The following is a 22829-nucleotide window of genomic DNA, read 5'->3' as shown; positions in this document are numbered from 1 at the left end:
TTTGACACATACCACATTCCATCTCTAGAAAGAATAATTCAGAGAAGGCCAGTGCTGATCAGTAAAGTATTTTGTAACAGCAGAGCCGTATTCAGCAAGGAATGTAGCATATCCTGTCAGTGGACAGCAAAACAGGAAGTTCTTGTGTTTGATTCCTTCCCACTCACACCAGACAGATATTAAAAGTTGGAAAAAGAAGACACACCTGTATCTTCATTCACTTGTACTAAGTAGTACTAGTTGTCCTTACTTGGCTAAACAGCAATTCTTGTAGCTATTATAAATTAGTCACTGGAAAAAGTGAACAGCTTTAATTTGACTGGCAGCAGCAGATTTCCCCCATCTGAGACACAGGGAGCATTCAGTGTTTTCCCCAGTTATGTGAGGCTGGGCAGCTTTGGCTATTACACTTGGTGTTACTGGGAAATGCTCAGAGGGTTTTTGTGTATATGGTATTGCTATTAAAATTGTCTTCTGATTTTGTAAACCCATAAACTTTCACTAGAAGAATCTAAAGGTTTTCTTTTGTAAAGATGGATTCTTGGTTCCCAAATAGCTCAGTGTTCCATGCTTTTATGCGTGCTCAGGTTCCCTTGTCATCTGCTGCAGTGGCTCCTTTGAAGTACTGTGGTTCCTGACAAGCATCCTGGTGCATGCTTTGATCTAAATCTGCCATAGAGGAAAGCTGCAATAGATAGATCCATAGAAGAGAGGAAAAAAGACACCCTGCTGCCTGGTTCCATGGAACAGTGTAGGGAACATGCATTGTAATCTAATTAACTTCCAATTGGGAGACCAAAAGACCACTGCAGGGAGGTCCCAGCAGGGCAGGGAGACAAACCAGAATGTTATATATGACAGAATAGAAAAATACTGAATTCCATGACAATTTGGAAAAAATGCCAAATGTCATGGCTGCAGTATCAGAGTCCATAGGGCCTAGGCAGAGATGAATGGAACAGTCATATCCAAAAGTATTAATGTGGGCTGCCCGCAGGTTCAGGCAGGTAGCATGGCATCAGTTTGCACTTAGTTCATGTTTTCAATGTTATCTTCCTAGCTGTAAGGAGACATAGGCCGTGGAGACATTTTTTTTTTTCTAAAAAAATAAATGGAAGACTATAAAATGGAGAAAAAGAGAGGGTCACCTTGACTTTCCTGAAACCTGTTTTGGGGGTTACAACCCATGGGCTGAGAAATACCTGATAGTAGATTTAAAAGTATATGTAAGAGATTGGCATAGAAATGCATTAAGAGCCACTTAGAAACAATACGTCTGTATTTTAGGTTGCAATGCTTTGTGAATTTTTTCCTCCTATCCTTCCTCTATTATCTTTGAAAGACTGAAGTAAGTTGCAGGCTAGTTGTTCTCTGTCCTGGTGTTTCCGGGCTATACCTAAAAACCTTTTTTGTCTAGAAGGAAAGTATTAAAATAATTATTTGTGTTGGAAAATCTGTAATAGATTTGTAGGTGTATTTTTGTTTATTAGTTTATTTAAGAAATTGGAGACAATTGATATTTTACATGGTATTTTCTTTGAAAGTTTATGTACATTACCAGATGCTACAAGATAAATATTTCTTACATTGGGGGTTATGGTGATTCTTATAAAAGAAACCACTGGAATAATGGTAAAATAATTAAACTATTTTTTGAAGAGCTGTGTGCTTTTAAAGCAATTTTTTTTAAAATTGCAACCTCTTATATATATTGGGGGGTCAAATGAAAATTTACCAAAACTCATGTAAATAAATTCAAAGCAGTGTTCACTTTTATTATCTAATACAATTTTATAACACTGAATATTTCTTTTTTAATAACAAAATTGGCAATGGTACTTGCTTAGAGTAACGTATATATGTGTTGCAGTGCATTATTTCTTAGAACTTGTATAACTATAAATGAAATGTAAAAGCACAAAACATGTTCCAGCACATTTTATCAAATGGGACTTCTGTGTAGTTAATGTATGCAGCAGGTCAAGTACTATCGAATGTAAATGATGAGGTGATATTGATGAAAGGAGGGGATTGAGGTCTCGAGGGGCGCTGATGACGGATTGAACAGAAGCGGCCTTGCGCTGCACGTAACTCAAGCCTGTCATCTTCACTGCTCAAAGCTATAATGGGAGGTGGCAGTCTGAAATGAGTTGCCACGGCAAAGAGTATTATTTTTGAAATGCTTTCACACAAATCACTAGGCCCTGCATACAACTTAGTTTCATGCTTTAATGTCATCAGGAGGCACAAATTGGTGTGTCTAATTGTTTGCCACCTGCCAGCAAAATGAGCTGCCAGCCAGCCAGACGGGTTTGATTGTCTGTCAGCCATTCAATAGATTGAGAGTGACAACATCAAAAATTTCACTTCAAACTCTGAAGCTTTGCGTAGCTTTTCAGAGACCTCTTCCCTGCAAGTGCTTCTGGACAACTGCATTTTTCAATTAGTTTTCAATATATTGCTGCCTTCTGCCTCATCTGTGTTAAGGTAGCTGTAATTACATTATGAGCTATATAAACAGATTTCTGGGACACTGGAGCCTGGATTCTCAAAGTTATGACATGTCTTTTAACATCAAACTGAACTCCTTGAAAATAACATCCAGGGTGACATGTTTAAAAGCAAGCACTGAGGGTTATCTGTCCTAGACTTATAACTGTAATGGAACATAATGTGCCAGTAATTCCTTCTTCCATTCTCATCATTTTGATGGCAAAAAAACCATAAAATTCAGTTCTAATTATTACTAGTATCAGAATATATTTTCTAAATGTGGTTTGTCACACCAGAAATAATCAGTCCAGGACACTGGGCATTGTGAAACTGTGAGTGATTCTATATGGTGATCACATTCTGCAGTTTGTTTGATACATTACTAGTCTTAATAAGAATATAGCAGTAGTGCTATATTACAGACTACCTGACCAGGATGGTGTTAGTGACTCTGAAATGCTCAGGGAGATTAGAGAGGCTATTAAAATAAAAAACTCAATAATAATAATAATAATAATAATAATGGGGGGTTTCAACTATCCACATATTGACTGGGTACATATCACCTCAGGAAGGGATGCTGAGGCAAAGTTTCTTGACACCTTAAATGACTGCTTCTTGGAGCAGCTAGTGGTGGAACCCACAAGAGGAGAGGCACTTCTTGATTTAGTCCTAAGTAGAGCACAGAATCAGGTCCAAGAGGTGAATATAGCTAGACCGCTTGGTAATAATGACCATAATATAATTAAATTTAACATCCCTGTGGTAAGGAAAACTCCACAGTGGGCCAATACTGTGGCATTTAATTTCAGAAAGGGGAACTACACAAAAATGAGGAGGTTGGTGAAACAGAAATTAAAAGGTACAGCACCAAAAGTAAAATCCCTGCAAGCTGCGTGGAAACTTTTTAAAGACACCATAATAGAGGCTCAACTTAAATGTATACCCCAATTTAAAAAAACATAGTAAGAGAACCAAAAAAGAGCCACTGTGGTAAAACAACAAAGTAAAAGAAACAGGGAGAGGCAAAAAGGCATCCTTTAAAAAGATAAATCCTAATGAGGAAAATAGAAAAGAGCATAAACTCTGGCAAATGAAATGTAAAAATATAATTAGAAAGACCAAAAAAGAATTTTAAGAACAGCTAGCCAAAGACTCCAAAAGTAATAGCAAACATTTTTTTTAAATACATCAGAAGCAGAAAGCCTGCTAAACAACCAGTGGGGCCACTGGACGATCGAGATGCTAAAGGAGCGCTCAAAGATAAGGCCATTGTGGAGAAACTAAATGAATTCTTTGCATCGGTCTTCACTGTTGAGGATGTGAGGGAGATTCACAAACCTGAGCCATTCATTTTGGGTGGCAGATCTGAGGAACTGTCCCAAATTGAGGTGTCATTAGAGGAGGTTTTGGAACAGATTGATAAACGGAACAGTAATAAGTCTCCAGGACCTGATGGTATTCACCCAAGAGTTCTGAAGGAACTCAAATGTGAAATTGCAGGACTACTAACTATCATCTGTAACCTATCATTTAAATCAGCTTCTGTACCAAATGACTGGAGGATAGCTAATGTGACACCAATTTTTTAAAAAGGGCTCCAGAGGTGACCCTGGCAACTACAGGCCAGTAAGCCTCACTTCAATACCGGGCAAATTGGTTGAAACTATCGTAAAGAACAAAATTGTCAGACACATAGATGAACATACTTTGTTGGGAAATAGTCAACATGGTTTTTGTAAAGGGAAATCATGCCTCACCAATCTACTAGAATTCTTTGGGGGGGGTCAATAAGCATGCAGACAAAGGAGATCCAGTGGATAGTGTATTTAGATTTTCAGAAAGCCTTTGACAAGATCCCTCTTCCAAAGGCTTTTAAACAAAATAAGCAGTCATGGGGTAAGAGGGAAGGTTCTCTAATGGATTGGTAACTGGTTAAAAGATAGGAAACAAAGGGTAGGAATAAATGGTCAGTTTTCAGAATGGAGAGAGGTAAATAGTGGTGTCTCCCAGGGATCTGTACTGGGCCCAGTCCTATTTAATATATTCATAAATGATCTGGAAAAAGGGGTAAACAGTGAGGTGGCAAAATTTGCAGTTGGTACAAAACTAGTCAAGATAGTTAACTCCCAGGCAGACTGCAAAGAGCTACAAAAGGATCTCACAAAACTGGGTTACTTGGCAACAAAATGGCGGATGAAATTTAATGTTGATAAATGCAAAGTAATGCACATTGGAAAACATAATCCTAACTGTACATATACAATGATGGGGTCTAAATTAGCGGTTACCACTCAAGAAAGAGATCTTGGTGTCATTGTGGATAGTTCTCTGAAATCATCCACTCAATGTTCAGCGGCAGTCAAAAAAGCGAACAGAATGTTGGGAATCATCAAGAAAGGGATAGATAATAAGACAGAAAATATCATATTGCCTCTATATAAATCCATGGTACGCCCACACCTCGAATACTGCGTGCAGATGTGGTCACCCCATCTCAAAAAAGATAAATTGGAATTGGAAAAGGTTCAGAAAAGGGCAACAAAAATGATTAGGGGTATGGAACGGCTTTCGTATGAGGAGAGATTAATAAGACTGGGACTTTTCTGCTAGGAAAAGATTCAACTGGGCGGGATATGATAGAGGTCTATAAAATCATGAGTGGTATAGAGAAAGTAAATAAGGAAGTGTTATTTACTCCTTCTCATAATACAAGAACAAGGGGCCACCAAATGAAATTAATAGGTAGCAGGTTTAAAACAAACACAAGGAAGTATTTTTTCACACAACGCACTGTCAACCTCTGGAACTCCTTGCCAGAGGGTGTTGTGAAGGCCAATACTACAACGGGGTTCAAAGGGGAGCTAGATAGATTCATGGAAGATAGGTCCATCAATGGCTATTAGTCAGAATGGGCAGGAATGGTGTCCCTAGCCTCTGTTTGCCAGAAGCTGGGATTGGGTGACAGGGCATGCATCACTTAATGACAACTTGTCTGTTCATTCCCTTTGGGGCACCTGGCATTGCCCACTGTCAGAGGACAGGATACTGGGTTTGATGGACCTTTGGTCTGACCCAGTATGGCCGTTCTTATGTCTTCCTGCTAGAAAGTTCCTAAACTGAAATTACTGAAGTTTCGAGTCATCTTGCTTTTGTGACTTATGAATTTCTTTTTAAATTGTGTAATGAGTGCTATAAACACTCCACACTTTGGATAGTCATTTTAAAAAGAAGCATTTCTGCATCTATATTTATGCAGAAATTCCTATCATATTTTGAAGTCCTGGAACAAATGAGAAAGAAGTCTGACATTTTTGCTGCTATTCAACATCATTCAGTTGGTTTGAATGCCAAATCATATCTTTTTGGGTAGGATAGCAGTGTGCAGCTTGCACACACACCACAGATCTGTAAATATCACAAGTACATTTCTAAGTACTGAAGACCCAGATTTTATAGGTATTTAGGCATTGTTACACTCAGTATTGGAAAGGCCTATTGGCCAGATTTTAGAAAACATTTTTTAAAAACATTAGGTGCCTAAAGATGCAGGTAGGTGCCTAGTAGGATTTTTAAAAGCATCTAGTTGCCCAACTCCCACTGAAATCAATGAAAGATGGGAACCTGTGCACTTCTGAAAATCCCACTAGACACCAGTCTACATCTTTAGGTGCTTAAATATCTTTAAAATTCTAGCCCAAAATCCTTACTCAACTTCCAATTTGAACAGATTCTAATTGGTTGAAGGAGGAAAAAAAGTGGGTGTGAATTCAAAGGGTAATTGTGGATTGAAGGACACCTGTAAACACAATTATGTACTGTATCTTTATTGGTATAGAGTGTACAAGTGCACTCAGATCAGGTTAAATGAACTTTCTCATTTACTTTATCATTTTCAAAACGTTCCCATCAACTGAAAAGTCATTTGAAAGAAATAATGTGTGCAACGGTTCTTAATGTTGGCCTAGGTCTGTTCCCATTTAAGTCACCCTAAATCTTCCGGTGAAATTATAAAGTAATACTATATAATAACAGATTTTCTGTGTGTGGGTAAGAAAAGATAAATGTGATAGCAAGTGGAGAGGTTTGGTACCCATATAATTTGGAAAAAGTGGAGAGGTTTGGTACCCATTTAATTGTTTGCACTATTGCACATATTTTGGCTATGGGTACATACTGAGTTATAGTCTTACCATAATAAACGTATGTTTGAGATTTAAATGGCACGTCAATTCTAAAGCCTTGCATTCAGTTCTTCTGGTTTACAATTTTCCATTTAAATGTTTTTGATGGAAGATAGCTTTTTCAACAACATAGAAATGTTCATGAAAAAAAACAAAAGTTTGGGTTTTCATTGAAAAATTAAAAATTGAAGAAAAAAATTTTTGACCAAAAAACCCTCCAAAATCAGATTTTTTTAAAATGAAAGACACAATTGAAAGACAATATATGCTTCTCCACTGTCATATGTGCCTTATGTGTAGTGAGAGAGGTGCTGGGAATACACTGATAATCCACTGTGATTCTAGGAGTAGCATTTATGTCACTGCCTTTTGATTGAGCTTGCCCATGAGTACCATAGTAACACCCATCACCACTATTATGGTAGTCCAGCAGCTTATTTTTATTCCAGTATGTGTAGGCGTATCCCCTTGGAGAACACCTTAAATAATTCTGTTCCTTCCTTGATATTTACATCCTCCAAATATTTGTAGTGTTATCATATTCCCCTTAGACATCATTTAGCAAGTTACATGCATTTAGGTCTTTCAGTCTTTCCTCATAATTCAGTCCCTCCAGCCCTTAATTATTTTTATTGCTTCTCCAAAGGACAGTATGTAGCGTTGTGCCACTGGATGTGCACTCAAAATCACACTGGCTTTTTTGTCATGTTGTCTTATTGCAATATTGTGTACATTCACCTTTTACTAGCACTCCTTTGTTTTTGGCCAAATTATTGCTTTTCAATTTGCGCTATTATTGATGATTTGATTATTTTCCACTGAATATATTAGCTTATTTTTTTCCTGACTTATTTTGTTTCCTGCCTGTTTCATAACTTTCTTATCCCCCTTTTTAATTGTTTTTCTTCAGCGTTGTCTCACCACCTCATAGAGAGTTATACCTGAGAAATTAATTTACATGGTATTAATCTCATTCCAGCTTATTTAAAAAACAAACAACTCTTCACCCACCCACCTGCACCACTTTCTATTGGATGCGCATTTCCACCTCATGCACATCCACCCTTGTAACCTGATACAATTACCATTTATGATTACCCTTTGTTTATGGTCTTTCATATGTACCAGTACATAACAATATATGAATAGGAAATGTCTGAACACTTGGTGGCTAAAACTTTGCAGTTTGTCACTCCTGTATTTCCAATTTACCGAGCTTTATTCCATAGGCATGCAATGGTTTATATGGTGCTCTTTTTACCCTGTTTTATCAGGCTGTGTTTGAATGTGCTAGCATGCCTAGAACTGCATGTCTTGATGCTTTGAGACATCTCTTTAGTGCCAAGTTCATTTAGAAATTCAGGAGGTGCTAAGTACTTTATCATATCAAGAAATATCAGTGACTTTGATCATCTATCCTATATCTCTCACGTAGATGGGTTCACATATATTAGACCACTAGGGATGTGTCTTGTGAAGGGAGTTAGCCCTTCCTCTCCATTTATGTTCCTATGGAAAAATAAATAATAATTTGTTTTGAACAAACTATTTTCTGACACTGCATTTTCATACTGGTCACAAGTCTTGAAAAAAGTCTATAGCAGGTGCCAGAATCCAGTTGGACCTTCTGAGGGCGTCGGGTCCTGTGACCTGGGTATGCAGTCTAAAAGTGGGGTCAGTTGCAGGATTCTAAGTGTAGTACAGATATGGGCCTGTAAAATGAAAGGATGCTTAATGAGCGACTGAGTGATGGATCAAAGGAACGGCTTGCCCTAGAGCCATAACTGGCCTAGGTGGACCTCAATTCTGATCCAGAATGGCAATTCCTATGTTTCCATTCTGGACTGTTCTTTCCTTTCCTAAGCTTCAGCAATCTTTTAATCTAGCATATCTTTTTATCTTTTCTGAGATCCTGTTTTGCCCATTGTAAGATCTCAGCAAATTTACCAGTCATACACTCTGGAAGTTCCTGGGGATCAGAATTGTTTTAGAGGGTCCTGAAGTCATTCACCTGAAAAAGTCCCACAGGCTGCAAGATATAAAAAGAACAACTGGCCCAGCAGACACTTCAGGATCTTACAAGATCTTTGTTGACAATATAGAGGGAGCACCACAATGGAGCATATGATCCGGTAACCAGAATGAAGCATTTAAATTACGGTACATGTCAGAAGATATTTCTTCTTCTCTCTGCATCACTAAACAGATTCTGGGTGTGATTTTGAAAAGTGCTCACTTTTGGCCTCTCTCTGCTCCCATAGCAGCTAATTGCAAAACTCTTATTGTCTTCAGTGGGAGCAAAGTTAGGTCAACACCAAGCACTTTTCAATGCAACACGTTTAAAGTGCAAGGGAGGCCCACTGTGCAGTCCAGGCCTGGCAGTATAAGAACCTATATAAAATAAAACAGGGCAGTGTATCAGCATTGTCAGAGGCCCAGTTTGTTTTGTCTCTCATGACCATAGTATTTGAGTGCCTTCCAATGATGCATTAAGTAATGTGACGAACATCTACCGCAGGGGCGGGCAAACTTTTTGGCCTGAGAGCTGCATCGGGTTTCAGAAATTGTATGGAGGGCTGGTTAGGGGAGGCTGTGCCTCCTCAAACAGCCAGGCGTGGCCCAGCCTCTTCCCCCTATCCGCCCCCTGATGCCCCCCCCTCCAGACTCCTGCCCCATCCAACCACCTCCTGTTCCCTGTCCCTGGAACCCCCACCCCTGACTGCCCCCCGCTGTCCCATCCAACCCCTCCTCTCATTCCTGACTGCCCCCCCGGGACCCTGCCCTATCCAACCACCCCTTCTCCCTGTCCCCTGACTGCCCCCAAAACCCCTGCCCCCCACTGCCCCATCCAATGCCCCCTCCTTCCTGACTGCCCCCCGAGATCCCTATCCTCATTCAACCCCCTTGTTACCTGCCCTCTGACCGCCCTGACCCCTATCCACACCCCCGTCCCCTGACCACCACCCCAAACTCCCCTGCCCTCTATCCAACGCCCCCGCTTCCTGCCCCCTTACCGCGCTGCCTGGAGCACTGGTGGTGCTACAGCGGCACCGGGTGGCTGGAGGCAGCCACACCACCGCGCAGCACAGAGCACCGGGTCAGGCCGGGCTCTGCAGCTGCGCTGCCCCAGGAGCTCGCAGCCCGCCACCCAGAGCATTGCGCTGGCAGCACAGTGAGCTGAGGCTGCGGGGGAGGGGGAACAGCAGGGGAGGGGCCGGGGGCTAGCCTCCTGGGCCAGGAGCTCAGGGGCCGAGCAGGAGGGTCCCGCGGTCCGGATACGGCCCGTGGGCCGTAGTTTGCCCACCTCTGATCTACCGTGTGGTTTGTTCCTTCTCTCATCCTCTCTCCAGTGGGAAAATTGTGTATACGTTGTTGTGTTATTGTGGTAGGATTTTGGTTGGGGGGGTGTTTGTGTGTCTGTTTAAATGTACACACAGCTTAGTGTTTGTTAGACAAGGCAAAGTTGCATAACTGCAGGAGCAGATGTTGAGGTTTGTAATGGTCCTTAATTCCTATGGGAGTTTGTCCCACAGTCTCAGACCACATGCCAAGAAAGTTCAGACTCCTGCACAGATTTATCCTTACAATAGGAAGTTCCATTAAGGAGGAGTGGAGTTATTGGACACAGTCCGTGACCCAGACCTTTAGATTATCTTTCAGGTAGGCTCAGCCCAGGCCATTGAGTACTTAGGACCGAGACCTTAAACGTGTCTCAGTACTCTATGGGAAGCCAGCATGGGACATTTTCATAGACAACCAGAGCATTACTCATGGATGCTGCTATGTGAGAGCTTAGCATCAGCAAACGCTTCTTCTCTTCACATAGATGAGGAGGAGACAGGGAGCTGTAACCATGCCTGGGACGCCTGTTCTGCAATAGATACTGTTGGGTGGGAGTGGTGAAGACTGTTGTTCAGCAGAGGGAGAAGCTGAATGGTCCTGGGACCTGTGGTAAGACCCCAGTCTTGTGTGAAATCTAGAGCTCCTGACCCACTTTGAAAACAAAATAATCAAAAACAGAGAGCCTCGAAGACACAAGAAATGGCATCTGATCTTAGAACGCCATCACTGCCTCTGTCTGGTTGAAATTTGGACTGAACATACAATTCAAAGCCATAGAGACTGAAGAACACGCATTCTTCTACCTTTGAAAAGTGACCAGTGCCCCAGATGGCCAACATTTAGTGAGGGACACATTGGCCACTTATTAACTAAGACTTATGCTTCTAGTACTTCTATGCCTTCATCACCATAGTATTAGAGCATTTTCCAGGCTTTTGTGGATATACCCTCACGACATCCCTGTGAGTTAGGGCAGTATTTCATGTTTACAAATGGTGAACTGAGGCACAGAGAGATGGTTCAAAGCCCAGGTAGGAAATCTATTTACAGAGGAAGGGAACCTAGATCTCCTGAGCTGCCAGTCAGTCTGTTAACCACATGACTGTCTTTTCTCTTGCTTTCAAAGAAGGCATCAATTGATGTGCAGAGCATTGCATCCTCATCCTGATCAGACAATCATTTCCTCTTAGCTGATATCTGAGCTCTTTCCCACTTCTTAGCAAGCAAAAGGCCCAATTTTGATTGCCCACCATAGAATGTGTGTTCCCACCTACCTTCTTAAAACTTCTAATGGAAAATCCTACTAAGCCAAGAAGTTAAGTCTCACAGATCTAAAGGCATGCTAGGTAGAAACACTCCCTTCCCACTCTTTGTCCCACAGATTATAGAGATTCTCAGATGACCTGTCACAGAAAAAACATGAAGGATAGATACTCAACACCAAGAGCAGAAAATACTTACAGATATGGAGAGGGAAAGGCACAACCAATACTTTAAATTTCTATGCCTTCTCTGTGGAACTATCTTGGCCTATTTTTACAGAAATAATCATGCATGTCTGAGATGGCTACTCTAGTCTCCAGCTTTCAACAATCACATTCAGATGGCATGCAGCACCCTTTCTCAGAACATGGCACAGTACAGCACAGGAAATCTGATTCTCCACTGACAACTCTGACACATAATGGCCCTGGCTATTAAAGGATAGCTAAGAGCCCCTGGGATGCTGCTAACCGGTTGATATTAATATCAGGTTCGTTGACCCTATGGTCAGTGTCGTTGAAAGAGAGTGGTCTGTCACCCACATTTACTCAAGCTTGGTACTAATGAAACCAACTCTTGATGCAACCTATCTCTCCAGTACTACCCAGTGTCTAATCTTCTGTTTCTAAGCAAGATGACTGAGAAGTTAGCAAATCACTATCTCCAAGTGCACCTGACACCTGTCAGCATTCCCCGATGAGTTTTAGGTTTAAATGAGGCACAGAGACAGCACAGGGCACACTATTTAATGACGTCTGTTGGACACAGACAGTAAACAAACATCCATTCTAATTTTGGACTCTCTGTACTTAGACCTAGTATACATGGAGTTTCCTAAAGCTCTATTCTCTTCTGTATCCTACTCAACCTCTAAGTCAAACCATTGGAAGCAGGCCTTTTTAAAAACACGCCAACCCAATAGTCTCAAAGGACTCTTTGTAGTTTGATTAAAAATCCATCTCCTTTTTTTGTCAGCAGACCGGACGGGTGTACTCTCCAACCAGAAAGTTGGGCTGTCCCGAATAAAAACAAATTCTGAGGTGCAATATATTAAAGAATTTTTTTTTTGCAAGGGGAGGCGAAATATTGGTCTATACGTTTACCTTGGACCTCATTTATTTAATAAATGAGAATCAGAGATCTAGCTACACTTTCTTCTTAAAACACACTTCTTTTCTGAAAGAGTCTTGTCAGGTTTACTAAGAAATATACTGAGAAATCCTTACTAAAAGCACTTTCTGAAGTGCAGAACTGTAGCCAGGAAGCTGACATATTACCCTAAATAGCTACATTCTTTTGTTCTTTTATTTCAGTACTACAATATTATGCCTATTTTAGTTGAAAAATGAAGTGCATGTGTTCAGGAAAAAAAGCATGTGGGTATAATGAAAATGATAAGCATCTTTTTTTTCTTTTTCTTGCATTTAAAAATCCCTTCTGTTTCAGATTTGTTCCTCACTTTCTAGTTCTGTTATGAATCAGGGGCCACAGAAATAGTCTCTCTATAAAATGAAGAGAGAGACATTAAAAGTAGACAGATTTCATATCTGCCAGACAGAGACCTCTTGTTAAGAAGAGCACTATTTAAGTGTCCCTTTGGTATTTTCCTTTTTTAATTTTGAACTGCATATATCAGACTGTTTAGTTACAAATAGGATGAAGACAAATACTGTCTTCAGATGCGATGCATATGTACTTGTATCAGTACAATAATCACTGCTTGTATGTGGTCTCTACGTTCTTTTTTTGAAAGTTTATAAAGTTTCAATACTTCAACAAGCTTTTTTTAAACTATAAATTTTAAATTTAATTCTAAATTAATAAAATTAAGTATAGTATATACACTGTGGAATTGAGTCTTTACTGTCTTGCACATTGTGTTTTCAGTTTCCTCCTTGGCACTGTTGAGAGCAAAGTGGATATAAAACACCACCTCAAGTGTGAATGCAGAACTCTGGTACATTTACACTGCTTTTTATAGGTATAGTTGACTGCATCAGGTGCAAGGCAGTGGAGAATCAGGTCCTATATTCAGATATTGTCTATAATAGCTATCATTTTGATGGTTTTGATAAGACCATCTAATGGCATCTATTCAATTTCAGTTTCATCTAAGATTGTACAGATGTGCACTAGCAGTATGTACTGCATTGCCACAATAATTGCAGTATTTGCACTTATAAAGTAGTTTGAAAATGCAAAGTGCTATAAAGACACTAATGACAATTATTAGACCACACAACATCCTTGTGAAAGAGGAGAGATTTCCATTTTACAGGTGTTGCAATTGAAACAGATTAATTGAGATTCTCATGACCACAAAGTGGCAGGACCTGGATTAGAATTTGAAAGTTCCTAGCTCTCAATGTCATGCTTGATCAATGAGACTGCACTAGCCATAAAAGTTAAGAAAATATTTAGGTATAATTATGCCTATTTTGCTTCACTCTTCACTAAAAAAGTTAGTGGTGACCATGTACTCAAAACAATTAATATTAACAACAAGGGAGAACGAACCAAAATAGGGAAAGAACAGGTTAAAGAATATTTAGATAAGCTAGATGTATTCAAGTAATCGGGGCCTGATGAAATTCATCCTAAGGTACTTAAGGAACCCAGTAGCGTAGCTAGTGGGGTGCAGGGGAAGGAGCCACAGGGAGGGGGTGGCACGACCGGAGGAGCGGGGGCGGGGGCGCAGCAGGGCGGCCCGCAGCGTGGCCAGCAGCCAATGGGGAGGCGGCGGGCGCGGCCGGAGGAGGCAGAGCGGGAGGGGGCGCAGCATGGCGGCCCGCACAGCATGGCCGGCAGCCGCGGCCGGAGGAGTGCAGCAAGGCGGCCAGCAGCCGCAGCTGGAGGAACCATGGGGAGGGGGCAGTGCAGCCAGAGGAGCAAGGGGGAGCGTAGCAGCGTGGCCGGCAGCCAATGGGGGGGGCGGCGGGCGCGGCCGGAGGAGGCAGAGTGGGGGGGCGCAGCATGGCGGCCCGCACAGCGCAGCCGGAGGAGCGAGGCGGGGGCACAGCAGGGTGGCCCGCAGCCAATAGGCCGGGGCGGCAGGTGCCGCCGGAGGAGGCAGAGCGGGGGGGGGGGGGGGGGAGGGCGCAGCAAGGCTGCCCACAGCACGGCCGGCAGCCGTGGCCGGAGGAGCAAGGGGAGGCGCAGCATGGCGGCCGGCAGCCAATGGGGGGGACGGCACAGCCGGAGGAGCCAGCCAAGGGGGGGCTTGGAATGGCCGGAGGAGGAGCCAAGGGGGGCACCTTTTTTATGTTTGCTCCCCCTGCTCTTAGATCCTGGCTATGCCACTGTTGGAACCATTTGTAATTATCTTATGAGGAATGGATGAAGTCCTAGGGGACTGGAGAAGAGCTAACATAGTACCTATCTTTAAAAAGGTGAACAAAAAGGGCCTGGGGAATTACAGATCAGTCAGCCTAACTTGGATACTAGGACAGATACTGGAACAAATTATTAAACAATCAGGTTGTAAGCACCTAAAGGACAGTAGGGGTTATAAGGAATAGCCAGCGTAGGTTTGTCAAGAACAAATCAAGCCAAACCAACCTAATTTCCTTCTTTGACAGAGTTACTGGCCTAATGCATAGGGGAGAAGCAGTAAACATGATATATCTTGATTTAAGTAAGGCTTTTAACACAGTTCCATGTGATATTCTCATAAGAAAAGTAGGGAAATGCACTCTAGATTAAATTTCTATAAGGCAGGTGCACAACTTGTTGAAAAACTGTACTCAAAGAGTAGTTATCAATGATTTGCTGTCAAACTGGGAGAGTGTATCTAGAGGGGTCTCATGGGTCTGGTACCATTCAAGTATTTTCATTTGTACTTGAATAACGGAGTGTAGAATGTTTATAAAATGTGTAGTTAACACCAAGATGGGGGTGGAGGGTTGCCATCACTTTGAAGAACAGAATTAGAATTCAAAATGACCTTGACAAATTGGAGAATTGGTTTGAAATCAACAATATAAAATTCAATAAAGACAAGTGTAAAGTACTTCACTTAGGAAGGAAAAATCAAATGCACAACTACAAAATGGGAAAAAACTGGTTAGGTGGTATTACTCCTGAAGAAGATCTGGGGGTGGTAGTGCATCACAAATTGAACACAAGTCAACAATGTGATGCTGTTGTAAGAAAGGTTAATATCATTCTGGGGTATATTAAGAGCAGAGTCATATGTAAAGCATGGGAGGTAATTGTTCCGCTCTATTCGGCACTGGTGAGGCCTCAGCTGAAGCAGTGTTTCCAATTCTGGATGCCACACTTTAGGAAAAATGTGGACAAATTGGAAAGAGTCCAGAGCAGAGCAACAAAAATGATAAAAGGTTTTAAAAAACCTGACCTAGAAGGAAAGTTTAACAAAAAAATGGGCATGTTTAGTCTTGAGAAAAGAAGGCTGAGGGGGGGAGACCTGATAACTCTTCAAAGAGGACCTGTCCTCTATAATTGTTAAATCGTTGATCAGTCATTCTCCTCGTGTACTGAATGTAGAAGTAGTAGTAATGGTCTTATTCTGCAGCAAGGGAGATTTACTTCGTTAGGAAAAGCTTTCCAACTATAAGGATAGTTAACCTCTGGAATAGGGTTCCCAGGGAAGTTTTGGAATTCCCATCATTGGAGGCTTTTAAGAACAGGTTGGACAAATACCTCTCAGGGAGGATCTAAATTTACCTTGTCCTGCCTCAGCACAAGGGTCATGGACTTGATGACTTTTCAAGAACCCTTCCAGCCCTACATTTGTATGATTCCTTGTGTATTTCTTATCAAAAGTGGTTAAAAAAAAAAAAAAAAAACCGTGTCACTCCTTTGTGGTGCTGTATTAAGTTGCCATTTCTTTCTCTGCAGGAGTGTTGTCGTACCTGTAAAGAAACCGCCTCCAGGTAGTCTAGCTGTTACCACAGTTGGAGCTGCCACTGCTGGAGGTGTTCTGCCACCGGGTACTACACCAAACATATTTGCTGCTACAGGAGCTACACCAAAAAGTATGATTAATACAACAGGTATCGTCCTTAAATATTTTTGTGAACCTCATCTTTTTCTTTGTGTTGTATTTTTTCTTCAGTTATCTCCTTTCTATTATTATTATACCTTTTTAAAAATAAAAACCTTGAAAGCTCAATTATATCTTTTTGTCCTCTAAGAAGGACATAATTTCCTCTTGCTGTATGTGTATCCCCACCATTATTGTTTAAGGAAATTATTCAACCTTATACAGATGAATATATAGTCCTAATGATGTCTTAGAAGCATTGAGAATGACAACAGAAATGAGTGAGTTTCCCCATTGCCGCCTCCTCTCTCCCGTGATAGCATATTTGTAGGGGATATATACACTTAATGCTAGTAGATATTCCCTATTTAACACCCCAAGAAGGCAAAAACCCTACTATGTTGCTGCTAATATACCCTAGAGTGGAAGAGGGAATATATTCCTTCTTGACCCCAAATCTATTTATTAGTATTTGTGAATAAAAGTCATAATGGTTTTCTTTCATAAGACCTTTCAATGAATACCCACCAATGTTAACATGAATCATTCTTCAAGTAACAGTTTAATTTCACCTTAGAGATAACCTATAAAGGTTTAAAAAGAGAGGTAGGGGCTTGTTTGTTTCTTTATACTTAGGGTTGCCAACTTTCTGTTTGCAGAAAACTGAACGCCCTTGCCCTTCCCCGCCCCTTCCCTGAGGCCTTGCCTCTGCCCCACCCCTTCTCCGAGACCACGCCCCCCCACACTCCATCTCCCCTCACTATGTTGCTCGCTCTCCCCCTCCCTCATTCATTCTCTCATTTTTACCGGGCTTGGTCCAAGGGGTTGGATTGCAAGAGGGGGTGAGGGCTCCGGCTGGGGGTGTGGGCTCTGGAGTGGGGCCAGGGATGAGCAGTTTGGGGTGTAGGAGGGGGCTCCAGGCTGGGACAGGAGGTTGGTATGTGGGAGGGGATTCAGGGTGCAGGTTCCAAGTGGTGCTCACCTGAGGTGGCTCCCAGAAGCGGCGATATTTCTCTCCAGCTCCTAGGCGGAGGTGCGGCCAGGTGGCTCCATGTACTGCCCCTGCCTGCAGGCACTGCCTCTGTACCTCCTATTGGCTGTGGTTCCCGGCCAATGGGAGCTGCGGAGACCGTGCTTGGGGTGGGTACAGCGCTTGGGGTGGGTCCCGAGGCTGCCCATAGGCCTGGGTGCCAGAGGGAGATGCCAGCAGCTTCCTGGGAGCCGGGCGGAGTAGGGCAAGCACTCTGCCTGCCCCGCTGTGGGCGGCCAACTGGACTTTCAACGACCTGGTCAGCAGTGCTGACCAGGTCCCTTTTCAACCAGGCGTTCCAGTCTAAAACTGGATGCCTGGCAACCCTAGTTATAATGCTATAAGGAAGGCCTTCAATTTTTATTTGTTACATTAGAAGTTCAGAGGCTGCCTACCCTGGAAGAATCTATGGATGACAGGAGACTGGGTAGGATTATGACATCACAGATATCTGAGCAATGAAATAGAATTGAGAGAGGAAGTTATTGATAGTTGAGAGTTAGTTCAATGATATAATATTCCTCAACTTCAGTCAAGGGTTGAGAAAAATAAAATCTTTTGGGGGGGGGGGGAAAGAGGGCTGAAATCTTCTCAGCCTTTTTTCTGCTTCATAAAATAAAATAGGAAATGCACTCACTTTTTCCTTTGTAGGTCACCTTTAACTCTTGCTAACAGGACTTTGCTAGTAGAAATGTTAATTAATCTTTTGAGAAAAAAACTGCTTTATAAATTAATTAATTAAATTAACACTTTTGTAAACATTTCTATTTGTTTACCTGTTTCTGTTTAGTTCAAGTTCTGTTTGTAATCCCCTTTTTAGGTATCCATATACCATAAGACAGTCCTATATTGAAGTTTTTTCTCCAAATGATATTTTAGGCCTCAGATCTTCACATCATAACTTTAAGCACTCCATACCTTAAATCAACTGAATAGCTCTTCTTTGTACAGTGATTGCTATTAAGAAAGCACAATGATTCTAAGTACAGTACAGGGAAATACTGCGGTATCAGATGCCACAGTGTGTTGACTGTGGGTAAATGTTAGTTTTTCATAGTTACACCTTCTGTGTATTCTTTTTATCATACCCATTTTTGTCTAGCAGACTTGTCATAGCAGACTTTTGGGAAAGTATTGACTGGAAAGTATTTCAGCAAATTTTACCCATTTAATTCCTCAGAACTACAAATGTACTGAGCTTCTTAACTGATCTTTGGGTAAGGAAGTTCATTGCCATTTTGGGCTTGTTCCTTTATGTAAAGCTTTTTATGCCTGAATTCACCAGAATGAATATTTATTCTAACTCTCTGATCTCAGCAAATAGTTTAAAAGCTGTTCTTTGCCTCCTTCCATTTCCAAAAGATTTCCATGTTTTAAAAGGTGTATATGTGGCAATGATAAATTGCAAATCAGAAGCTGTTGGATATATCTGACGCATTGAAAATATAAACATATTGCTTACATTGAGAGTCAAGTCATGATGGTTTTTTTGTTTGTTTGCGTTGGGGTTTTGTGGGGGGGGGTTGCTTTGTTTTTGTCATTGAATTAGCTGAAGTGTGGGATTTACAGTTCAGGTGATTCAGTCATATACCTGCAATAATTAATATAATGAATTATATGGGTCTGTTCTTAAGGCATGTTTGCCCAAAGTATCCAGATGCTGTCCAGTTTATATACTTGCTGCGGTGTTTAAAAATCCCTTGGTAAAAAGCCAGTGAAACAAATGCTACATTGTAAAATGAACTAAGCAATAATTTACTGAGATGCGAAAAATGCTATTCAGTTATTTAGAGACACTAGATGTCCCCCCAAATCCTCTATTACTTGTAGTTTTTACAATATGCCACAAATGCCACATGGATATAACTTCATCTTAGAAAAGTATTCTGCACTAAGGTCTTTAGGACAATTATTTAAAAAACAAAATACAAAAACAAGCTGTTACATTCCAAATCATCATGTCACAGTCAACATACCATTGTTATCACCGCTGTCACAGGACAAGCTTCGATTTTAGACCTCTATTAGTATGTCTCAACTGCACCCTTTTGGGGACAGATTTCAGTACCTTGACTCCTCTCTGGGTATACCCAGGCACTCCTACCACTCTTAGACTGGATCTCTGGGCACAGCCATCCTGTTTCCCAGCTGTCTTAACTGGACAAGCCCAACTGGGTTTGACATCTGAAAGCCCTTTTCCTCTGGGAGCCTCTGACAGTGGCTAATTATAGTGAAAACAGCTTCTTGAAAACAAAGCATTTTTTATTTATCCAAAGGTATATAGCATGCAGAGCAAAGGGTAAAAACAATAAAGGCCTATATGCCTATTTTCCCTTATCTAAACCTTAATGTTTCCTTGAAAGCTTTTGTAAGTTCTTTTCATCCCAGTTACCTTCACCTCTGGATTGGGAGAGACAGCCTGCTTACTGCAGTTTCTGTGTTTGTGTTAGCATCTCTTTCCTGTACAGCTTCTGACAACCCACCTTCTTTTTTTAGGGCAACATCTTTTAGGATTTTAATATCCCCTTTGATCCTAAACTCAGGTCTGGAATGAAGTAAACCTTTCCAGCCTGGTTGAAGTCAGGTAGGGATGTTCCCCAATTAATAGCTTCCCCATTGTTTCCTCAAGGACCATTGGTATTCTCTCAGAGTGTACCTTACCTTTGTCATTGTTTAGTTTCCTCCCATGTAACCTCTTTTGAGTTATGTCCTTGCAGTCAGGCAAGAGAATACCAAGGAGGTAACCTGAGGTGCATATAGGATCAGGGCTTTGGAGCTGTGCTCTGGCTCCGCTCCAGCTCCAGGCAAAAACCTGCTGCTCCACTGCTCCGCGCTCCAGCTCCGGGCTCCGCTCCAAAGCCCTGTATAGGATGACCAGACAGCCAGTGTGAAAAAATCAGGACGGGGTATAGGGGGGATGTAATGGGGTCCTATATAAGAAAAAGCTCCTAATATCAGGACATGTGGTCACCCTAGGTGTATGTGATACTTGTTTTAAAAAAAAAGAAAGAAAATATACATAACTCTCTCATTCTCCACACAAATTTATAATGAATATGGCTTTATCATTCTGATGATGGTTTGTCTCATACAATGGTGTGAAAATATTTTAGCCTGTGGAATTTATTTTTAGGATCATTGAGAACAAGAGGTAAGACTTGTTTTTATTTTGTTTCTTTTTCTCCAGAACTGCTATTAAATGTTTGTAAAAGGGCTTTTGAGAATTAAAATTGCTATATAAAATATTCATATTAATATGTAGCTTTGCAGAGTTAATCACTGATCTGTAAAAAGAATTAAAAAGGCAATGAAATTAGGAGGAAGGAACATTTTTCTTTTGAACCTTTTTTTTAATTATATATATTTCAGTGACTGAGTCCTTACCTATTTTCAGGCCATTTCATTTTATGTTAGTGTACTTTGATCTGTGGTTTCCCTTCATTTTTATGTTAAAATACATTCTAATTTGTAACATAGGGCTGTCTAATTTAGCAGTAGACATAACTTAACTGTAAATATGTAGAGCAATATCAAAAATGTATAGCCTTATTAGCATAGTAAATCATTCTGTTATTTATATGTTAAAGCTCTTAATTTTTTTTAATGGATAAGATTTATTACCTATTTAAAAATAGACTGCCATGACAGGAAACACCATTGTATTTAAAATCTTTAAAATTTGTATTTTTCAAACTGAAATAAAATCTAAATTTCTTTTGGTGACAGGTGCAGTGGATTCAGGATCTTCCTCTTCCTCTTCATCCTCTAGCTTTGTGAATGGTGCTACCAGTAAAAACCTTCCAGCTGTACAAACTGTTGCTCCAATGCCAGAGGATTCAGCTGAAAACATGAGGTGTGCATACTTTATAATTTTATTTCAGTTGTCTCTCTCATGGCACAACAAAATCACACAGGCAATAACCAAAATAATGCAAAAATGAAATTTATAAAATATCCTGGGAGGAAGCAAAATAGTTATTAAAATAATTAAAAAATACTTCTAGCCTTGAAGTGAGTTCAATTTTATGTATTTATTTATTTTATTATTTTCTAGATATAGCTTAACAATTAATCACAACACTGCAGTAGTGTTTTAAGTGGTTATGTTAGTCACATGGCACAATGCACTAGTGGAAGGCCCTCAGAGACTATGGTGATGAGTGTAGTATAAACACCTACATTGACTAGAATAGAATTATACTTCCACAACAAAATCCCAATTGGTATTATACACCAATAAATGTGTTAGTTTGGTATGTTAGAATGGGAGGAAGGCTGGTTCAGTGATTGCAGCTATGGGCGATCTGGATTCAATTTCCTGCTTTTTCAGATATCCTTTGTGACCTGAGCAAATCAGTTAGGGTGTCTGTGCCCGAGTTGCCTATCTGTGAAATGGGGATAATAATACTTCCTTACCTCACAGAGAAGATATGAGCGCTGATGTATGTGAGGTCCTCAGATACAATAGTGATGGCAACTATATGAGTACCTAAGATGGATAGAACATATAATCATGTCAAGATATGTTATTAATATGATCGCCAAAAAAACTATAGTTAATATAGTCAGTCATACAAAATAATATCCTTAAGTGCTAACATTTTAGTGTTACATTTCACTGAAAAAATGTTGCTTTAAAATAAGTTGTTTAAAATAATTTCAGGCTCTAATACTTTATTAAAATTAATATTAATTATTAAAAAGTGCTGACCAATGTTTTACAACATTTGCCTAACGGTTTACAACATTTAATATTGTTAATAAGAAAATTCCATACAAAACTTCTAAAAGAGCCCACATTGCCAAGTAGAAATAGAAACCTTTGCAGAACAAACAAATTACTTACTGTATAATAGAAGGGATAAAACCAGTCTTTGAAGTGCTCAGACATCAAACTATGTCAAATCTTATAATTAAAGCTGGTCTTCTAAGGAGTTTATTTTTAAACCATTGTAACCAGTGCAACAGTCATAATGTTTTCCACTAGCACATTAGAAACAATACTGTTGCAATGCTTATTAAGAAACACTTTGGATCCAGAATATATCCTAAAACTTTATTTTTAACTAGAACTCTGTTCCAGCAGTTATGTTCTGATTAGAGCTGGTTGAAAAATTTCCAATGCAACAGTTTTGCATCAGAAAATGCAGTTTCATCGTAATAGAAACCTATTGCAGGTATGTGTCAATTTCAATGAAATTGTCCACGGTTAAAAGATAAACAAATTATTTTGAATTGATCATTTCATGTGATAATGGAACATTTCATTTCAATTATGTCAAAATGTTTTGTTTTGATTCATAGTGTTTCAGCTTTGATATATTAAAATATCAATTTTAATACTGTAGTTATAGTCTATTGTATATATTTATTTAATATTCTATATTTTGCCTCATTGAAATTAAACATTTTTCCTTATCAAAATGAAGTGTTTTGACATTATTGAAACAAAGCAATTTGATGCTATAGAAACAATGCAAATGCTCAACTGCAGTCGTCATTGTGTGTTTGA

The 22829-nt window shown here is 40.3% G+C and overlaps 1 protein-coding gene across 4 annotated transcripts in view; it reads left to right on the top strand.

The window, feature by feature from the left end:
- Positions 1-22829, top strand: part of NBEA (neurobeachin) — an 816600-nt gene that overhangs the window by 356557 nt on the left and 437214 nt on the right. For all 4 annotated transcript variants that reach the window (XM_065403538.1, XM_065403557.1, XM_065403547.1 and 1 more), the window contains 2 exons: positions 16143-16297; positions 21044-21170. In XM_065403538.1, the coding sequence (XP_065259610.1) occupies positions 16143-16297; positions 21044-21170 (282 nt within the window). The remainder of the gene's footprint in view (positions 1-16142; positions 16298-21043; positions 21171-22829) is intronic.

The sequence above is a fragment of the Emys orbicularis genome, chromosome 1 (genome assembly GCF_028017835.1).
Source record: "Emys orbicularis isolate rEmyOrb1 chromosome 1, rEmyOrb1.hap1, whole genome shotgun sequence".
NCBI lineage: Eukaryota > Metazoa > Chordata > Testudines > Emydidae > Emys > Emys orbicularis.
Note: the sequence above shows the minus strand (reverse complement) of the source record. Positions and strands in the feature narration are given on the sequence as shown.